Source organism: Parus major, chromosome 11, assembly GCF_001522545.3.
Source record: "Parus major isolate Abel chromosome 11, Parus_major1.1, whole genome shotgun sequence".
Taxonomy (NCBI): domain Eukaryota; kingdom Metazoa; phylum Chordata; class Aves; order Passeriformes; family Paridae; genus Parus; species Parus major.
Window position 1 is genome coordinate 1,072,061 of NC_031780.1, and position 7,663 is coordinate 1,079,723.

At 59.1% G+C, this 7,663-nt stretch overlaps 2 protein-coding genes across 6 annotated transcripts in view; one reads left to right on the plus strand and one right to left on the minus strand.

Moving 5' to 3' along the window:
* The window catches only part of FANCA (FA complementation group A), a 32,406-nt gene extending 32,144 nt beyond the window's left edge, over window positions 1–262 (plus strand). For all 5 annotated transcript variants that reach the window (XM_015640237.1, XM_015640239.1, XM_015640238.1 and 2 more), the window contains one exon: window positions 3–262. In XM_015640237.1, coding sequence (XP_015495723.1) covers window positions 3–110 — 108 coding nt within the window. In that variant the 3' untranslated portion in view covers window positions 111–262. The remainder of the gene's footprint in view (window positions 1–2) is intronic.
* ZNF276 (zinc finger protein 276) lies at window positions 188–6,876 on the minus strand. Its single transcript, XM_015639544.1, has 11 exons — window positions 6,855–6,876; window positions 6,175–6,541; window positions 6,021–6,073; window positions 4,944–5,444; window positions 4,089–4,167; window positions 2,977–3,057; window positions 2,564–2,674; window positions 2,414–2,489; window positions 1,934–2,051; window positions 1,594–1,693; window positions 188–957 (listed from the first exon to the last, which is right to left on the minus strand). The coding sequence occupies exons 1-11, from the start codon at window positions 6,874–6,876 to the stop codon at window positions 672–674; spliced, it is 1,794 nt and encodes a 597-aa protein (XP_015495030.1). The 3' UTR covers window positions 188–671.
* Window positions 6,877–7,663: the final 787 nt, after the last annotated feature.

A 7,663-nucleotide genomic window follows, 5' to 3' on the forward strand; every position in this document is an offset into this window, starting at 1 on the left:
AGCTTCTGAGCGCCTGTGAAAGACTCGACCCAGAGCTGGCAGCCACCCTTCTGCACTTCTCACGGCCTGCTGTGGACATGGAGCTGGAGGAAGAGCTGGAACTGTTCTGAGCAATGGACTCAGCCCAACACCTCGATTCCACCTAACACAAGGAGCCACCCTTCCCACCTGGGCCATTCTTTTCAAATTACTTTGTAAATAATTTATTACAAGCATAACCATGAAGCTCTCGTTACAATAAAAAGTAGGTTACAAACTTTCAGTTTAGACTTGCTTTGGGAATCATAATTATGTTGTTGGTTTTTTTGTTTTTCTTCTTTTCCAAAACAAAATGCCTCCTTAAAGTTGTCCCACTGTCCCCCTCGAGCCCCTGGGGGCACCTCTGTGCAGGCAGGGAACAGCTGTGGCCAACTCGTTTTCTACAACGTGTGCGTGGGGCTGGGGACACGAAGGGGGTGCTGCCAACAGCGTCCCTTCCCCGGGGATTAGACACTCTTAGTACAACACTGCTGAATCAGACGTGAGCATGGAAATCACTGCATGAGAACAAGCCTTTTCTGAGCAAGCTGAAGCTAATTCCACGGAGTTCTTTGGGAGACTAAAACGTAGATTAAAAATCTCCTCTGCCGTACGGCTTCTACGGGGCTGGGCCGGGAGCGCGTCCCGTGCCCTCAGGTGGGCTCGGGCTGTGCAGTCACTTCTGGCTTCACCCCCTGGCCTTCCGCAGTCCCTGAAGGAGTGAGGAGGAGGATGGGCTCCGGCTCCAGCGGCTTGGCTTTGTCCTGAGTCTGGGTCAGAGGGTGCACCATGGACATGTGCACGTTGAGGTTGTGGGCCTTCTCGAAGCGCTTCCCGCACTGGTCGCAGGCGAACTCCAGCTCGGCCTCGGCTTTGTGTTTGGTCATGTGGTACTTGAGGGACGCGCGCTGGCGGCACTGGAACCCGCAGATCTCACACCTGCCAAGGGCAAAGGGGGCTCAGCACCAGCCTGTGCTGCCTCCCTCAGCCACGGAGAGCGCTGGGGCTGGAGCAGGTGCTGGGAACGGACATTTCGTGGAATCACAGAATCCTGGAGCTGCTTGGGTTGGAAGGGACCTTAAAGCACATCCCATCCCACCCCTGCCAAGGGCAGGGACACCTTCCACTATCCCAGATTGCTCCAAGCCCCACCCAACTTGGCCTTGAACACTTCCAGGGATGGGGAATCCACAACTTGTGCCAGGGCCTCACCATCCTCACAGGAAAGAGTATCTTTCCAATATTTCCAAATATTCCATTTAACCCTGCCCTTTGGCAGTGGGAAGCCATTCCCCCTTGTCCTGTTAGTCCAGGACTTTGTCCCAAGTCCCTCTCCTGCAGCCTCTTTAGGCACTGCTAGGGGCTCTAAGGTCTCCCTGGAATCTTCTCCAGGCTGAACACATCCAGCACTCTGAGCCTTTCCTCATAGCAGAAGTGCTCTGTGACCCTCTCCTCATTCACTCTGTTTAAAGTGATCCAGCCAGGACGCTGCCAGCTCCAGGCAGGGTTTGTATCCCAGAATTACTGTGCCAGGGTCAGTGACTGATCCCTCTGATCCCCGTTGCAATCACTTACTGCAGGGGCTTAGCTCCTGAGTGCCGCATCTGATGGACCGAGAGGTGTTTGCGTTGCTTGAAGGTCTGCCCACACTCATCACAGATATAGTTCCGTACCTCTGCCACGGGAAACAGGAGAGAGTCATGGATTCTGCCCAGTTCCTGGAATGTGCCCTGCACACACAGCTGCCAGAGCTCCTTGCAGGAGTCTGAACCCCTCCCCAGCCTCGTGTCCCCTGCACAGGAGCCTGTTCCGTGCTCACAGGCACGCCGTGCCCTGTGCCCCCACAGCCCCAGCACCTCCAAGGAGGGTGCCAGGAGGCCCTGGGTGTCTGTGGGCTGTCAGCTGCAGGACACACCTGTGTGGATGAGCTTGACGTGCCGCTGTAGGTACCGGTCGATCATGAACACCTTGTTGCAGCCGGGGTGAGGGCAGGGCCTCTCCCGCACCTCCTCGTGGTGCTCTTTGATGTGTTTCTGCAAAGTGAGGACAGAGCTTCTGACAGGGAACAACAGGGATCCCCAAACACAGAGACCACCACGTGCAAAACCAGGATTTGCATCCCAATCTACCCCTGGCAGCAGGGGCTTTAGCTGGACATGGTGGAGCCTGTTCCAAGGGTGGCTGTGAGCCAGTGGCAGGCTTCCAGGAGAAACAGGGAGAGCCAGAGCAGATTGGAAAAGGCCAGGACTCTCAGCAGGCTCCTTTTAGTGGCTCACTGCCTCCTGCAGTGTAGGGTGGGGAATTAAACAGCCATCAGGGATCCTCTGCTCACATGGAAGTGGTTCCAGAGTACTGGGAGCTACCGGTGTGGGACAGGAGCAGAGCCCCAGCTCACCTTCATGCCATCGGCCCCTCTGTAGACAGCGGTGCAGCCCTGGTAAGGACACTTGTAGATGGTGGGCAGCTCCTCCCTGCAAGCAGAGGTGTGTGAGGTGTTGTGGGCCTGGGGCTGTGGCCCAGCCCAGCCCTGACAGACTCTCCTTACCGTTCACATTTGATTTTTTTTTTCCAGCCTGGCTTTGGCCCCGGCTTCTTCCTTATTTTGGGCTCTTCCGCCTTCTTTGCTTCTTTACTGTCGCTTTTCTTGCCAGAAACCCTCCAAGAAAGAACCAGGACAGTGGCTTAAGACTTGATCTTGGTTTTAGACCCCCCAAAGTGTCCCCAGCTGTTAGACCTGGCTGTGACCTGCCAGAGCAGGAGCACACACAGCCCCAGGTACCTAAGCCGGGCTGTGGCTGTGCCAGGCTGGGGATGAGGGCCCAGCCAATTTAACCAAGTGGGGAGCTTGGGGACATCTCTGTGACCCCAGGAATGTGTAGGGAACAGAGCCATAAGGAAAGACATGTTGGCCCCATGAGGGTGGGCACCAGCCCCCCACCCACCCTGAGAGCCCCTCACTTTTTCTCGGGGTAAGGCTCGAAGGAGTCATCTGAAGATTGCACATTTCTCTTCTCGCTTTCATCGTCGCTCAAGAAGTCCCTGGGAGAGAGAAGCTGCCCTTTACCAAGGTGACCTCGGGCTGACCCTGGGCACCAGCAGTTCCCCATTCCCAGCACATCCATCTCCCCCACAGCACAGCACAGCACAGCAGCTGCTCCACATGTTCTCCTCCCCGTCCTCTCCCCAAGCCAACACAGCGCCGGTGAACACAGCAAAGACCCAAACCAGGTCCTTTTAGGGCTAAATCTCTGCAAGAATAATCAAACCACTGTCAGGAGAACAAAAAAACGGCTGTTACTGAAAGGATCTATTCATGGCTGAGGGATGTGGCTGCCGCTTCCTCCACTGGGAAAAGGAATTTTGTGGAGCAAGAATGTCACATAATAGTCTGGTGCAGGTTAATGAAGCTGTGGGTCATTCTGTATTCCCTCAAATTTAACAACCACATTTGGACTTTTCCCCTCCTTTTAGGCCTTAAGCCGTACAAGAAGCAATTAATTCCTGAAAATAGGAAATAGGCAATAAATTGTTGTGGCCCTTTTAATGTGACAGCTGACAGGCTCAGCTGACACTGGAGTCACTGCACTTGGCCCTTTAGACTCTGAATGCCTGGATTCGTGTATTTACAGCAGACCGTGGAGCTGCCAGGTCCCTCCTGCTCCTGTTTCCCAGTTAATGGCTCTTCCTGGGAGCAAACAGGGTGGTTTCTCCACGTGCCACCCCGGGCCTGCATCCCCACTCCCGCTGCTCTCCCACAGCCCCAGCGGGAACTGCCCGGAGGCTGAGGGGCTGCAGCAGCAGCTCCCGGCACGGCTCCTTCCCCAGCACAGAGAGGGGACAAAACAGGGCCAGGATTGCTGGAAGCAGCCCACAAACACGGAGCACAGGTGTGTGCAGACCCCCCAGAGCACAGGGGGAGCTCAGAGCCTCAGTGCCATGAGCTACGTGACGGCTGCGGCAGAGCCACCGCTCCGAGCCCCCGGTGCTGGTGGAGAAAAGAGCTCTGGGGCTGGGGAGTTCCCACTGGCAAAGAAGACATTTAGGCTATTTTAAACCCACTCTTCTCTCACCCCTCAGAAAGGTCACTGAACTCGTCTTTTACCCGCTCATCCGACGTTGCAGACAGAACCTGCTTCCCACTCAACTGTCCTAGGGAATGAAGGAGAACACGGTGCGTTACAAGGAAAAGCAGCAGACCCACGGCGGCTGAGGAGGAGCCGACTGCTCCAGGGCAATCAGAGATTGCTTAAACCAAACTATCCCCTCTGCCCATAAACAGCTCTTCCTGTGCTCTACCCTGACCCTGCAGCTCCCAGGAGCAGCTTTTGGTTCCTCCTGTGACACCTGTAACTGAAAGATTTGTCCCCAGGCAAGTCCCAGCCGCCACTCCTGTGTCCAGCAGCAGGCATCTCCTGTGGGTGCTGGAGCTAAACACAGCCCCACTTCTGGAACTCAAAATGGGTGTTAATCCCTTTCTTCTGGAAGTGGTGTTTGGGGCAGTGCAGCCAGCCCAAACCCACTCAGCAGTTTTCCTTCAGGGACAGAAGGATTCAGCATCAGCTGCTGCACAGCAGGGAAACCCAACTTCAGGGCTGAACCAAAAGAAAATCTGGCAAATGGTGCTGAGGAACCAGTGGCCATTCCATATCCCCAGGAAGAGCCTGGCAGCAGGGTCTCCCCTCTGTCAGAGGGGGAACAGCACACAGGAGTTGACCCTGTGTTCCCCTGTCCCTTCTCACGGCTCAGCATCCTCCTCCCTGATCAGGGGTCAATCTCTGAGCACTTCCCAGAAGGATCTGTGCCCTCAGTGAGGAACAGCAGTCTCCAAGGAGAGGCCCCAGCCCCTTGTTGCTCCCTGAGCCACTTCTCCAGCTCCCAGTCCATCCCACGAGGGATGGGAGGAGATCAGGAAGCAAATCCCTTACCTGTGGCAGTGCTCAGCGGGGAAACGGGCTGCGGCAGGGCCTGTTCCCGGACGGAGGCCGCGCTGTCCAGCTGCGAGGGAGACCCATCCCTGTCCTGGGGCGGCTCATTCTCCACATTCAGTGGCACCGCCGTGGTCCCTTTGTTGGCGGGCTGCTGGCAAGGAGCTGTCCTTACTGGAGCATGCTGGGCTTTGGGAGTGGGAACGGCCTCGGCATCGTCTGCCCCGGCCCCGTTGTCAGTCAAGCGCTGCTGCGCCGTGCCCTTGCTCCACTCGCGTTTGACGGACAAGGCGTTGTCGAGCAGCACGGAGCTGCAGTCCGAGTCCGTGTCCATGACGTAGTCGTGGCCGTCCCCGCAGCCCCAGACGGCGCGGATGATGCCGCAGTACTCGGAGGAGAGCACGCTCCGCAGCCCCGGCACCGAGGCGCAGCTCCCGGCGTGCGCGTGCGTCCACGTCACCAGGCTGTGCAGGCACTGCGGGCTGGACGTGATCAGGTCAACTGGCCAGGGGAGAGGCAGCGCAGTCAGGCCTGGGCATGGAGGGGACAGGGATGTGGATCTGTTCCCCCCAGGGATGTCCCAGAAGGCAGGTGGGAGCCAGCCCAAAGGGCTGGAGCGCCTGCCAGGATCACAGAACCACCGAGGCTGGAAATGACCTCTGAGATCACTGAGTCCAACCCATGGCCAAGCACCACCCTGTCAGCCACAGCAGAGCACTGTCACGCCCAGTCTTTACTTAAGCACCTCCAGGGACAGTAGCTGCACCACCTCCCTCCATCATTCACAGCTGAAAGGGTATTTCCAATTGTTCCCAGTGTCCAACAGCAGCTGGGAAAGGCCTGGCACTGCCACCCAAATCTGCTCTGCCTGCTCTTCCCACCCCCAGGTGAGCCTCTGCCTGTTGGCCCAGCTCGGGAAGGTGAAGATTCTCCTGGAAAGCCAGAGGGAGGAAGGAGAACCATAACCAGCCGTGTCAAAGGACGCCAGAACCCCTCTGGATGTGGTCACTTCTCACCACCCATCAACCGCAGCCCTCCGCTGGTGCTGTGGCAGAAGGAAAAGGAGTGGGCACTCACCCAGGCAGGAGGCACCTCCTTCCATACCCGGCTGCGCCTGGACCCCGCTGCTCCTGCAAAAACCAGAGCGGCACAGTGGGATTTGGGGCTCACGGAGGGACCACGCGGCAGCACGGCACGGCGCTGCTCCCGGGAGGCAAGAAAGGCCACGTACTTTCCTTTGGACTTGGCGTGGCCCGTGGGCGAGGCATTCACCCTCTGGATGAAGGTCCGGAGGACGCTGCGGCACTTGTAGAACTGGGCATGGCATTTCTTGCAGACAAACTGTGGCAGCGCGGGGTCCTGCCGCACTGCCACACCCACCAGCCGCTGGAAGTCGGCGAAGAACACCTGGTCCACTCGCCGCTGCTTCTCCGAGTTCTCCCCCAGCACGGGCACCTTCCCGAAGGCATTGCGCAGGCTCCGCGACGAGAACTTGCCGTGGCACAGCCGGCAGTAGCCGGTGCTCAGGGCTCTGCCGACTCCTGCTGAGGAATAAACTGTGTCTGCTGAGGGATGAACCCAAAGGTGTTCCCCTGCCCCTCATCCCAGCTGCCTCCTTGGCCCTGCCTTCAGCAAAGCATGGGAAATACAAGCAGGAAAAGACCTGACCCAAAATCAGCCCTTCTGGCCCCACTGTCCCAGTGGCAGAACCTCCTCGGTGCTGTGGTGTTCCGGGATTCTGCCAATGCCATGCCTTGGTTTCAGCAGTTCTTCCCGGGTGTTTCTCTCCCAAATATTCACAGCAGTCTCTTGGCTGCCAGTGCTGGCTGTGCCATTCCTCAGCTCCACAGCCGTGCCCTGGGGTGGGGCAGCTCCCGACCCAGAACAGCAGGGCAGCATGCAAAGTGTCACCCGGTTCATTGACCTGCGACATCCCCACTCTGTGCAATAACTTCCATCCCTCTGCTGATCCCCGACAGTGCAAAGGGAACCCCGAGCACAGCCTCTTCCCGGCCCCGATCCGAGCCAGCCGTGCTCGGGCTCTCCTGCCGGGACCACCCGGGCGGCCTGGGGAGCGATGGGGGTCTCACCGCACCCCGCGGGGGCAGTGGGACAGGGCAGCCCCTCCTGGGGGAGTGTCCTGGGGGACTGAACCCCCCGTTTGTGAGTGTCCCGCGTGTCCCCCGTGTGGCGGGGCAGCGCCGGTGTCACGGCGCCCAGCGGGGCCGTTGGAGGTCCCGCTTATCTGCGGCCCCAGCCGCAGCACGGCCGGTATCGGCCACCCCCGAGCGGGATGGCTCCGACACCCCCAAACCCCAAACCCGACGGCGGGAGTGTCCCGACCACACTAAGGCCGTGATGGAGCGAGGGTCCCGGTAACCCCCAAACCGGAGCAGGCAGTGGCCGAGCACCCCGAGATAGCGGGAGCTTCCCCCGCTCTCCCTCCCCGTGTGCCGAATTCCTCCTTACCGTGCGGTTACCGGCACCGGGATGCTCGGTGTTTCGGGGGTAAGAAACTCCACACAAACGGGCAAATTCTGACCTGCCGCCCGCTCGGCACCGAGCCCCGGGACGAGGGCTCCGAGCCCGGCCGTGCGGAGGGAGCCCCGCCACACCGCGGGCTCGCCCGTACCCGGTCCCCGCAGCCCGACCCGGCGGCGGCCGGTCCCGCTGCTGGTCCCTCAGCGACTCCGGCCCCGGAGAAGCGACTCCGGCCGTGC

Excerpts from the sequence above, each read along its gene's own strand:
- ZNF276 (XM_015639544.1), bottom strand. The coding sequence starts at position 6,876 with ATGTCGCAGGTCAATGAACCGG. Across the intron at positions 2,490-2,563 it reads AAAAAAATCAAATGTGAACG|GGAGGAGCTGCCCACCATCT; the intron begins GTAAGGAGAGTC and ends CTCTGCTTGCAG. Across the intron at positions 2,052-2,413 it reads GAGGGGCCGATGGCATGAAG|AAACACATCAAAGAGCACCA; the intron begins GTGAGCTGGGGC and ends CTCACTTTGCAG.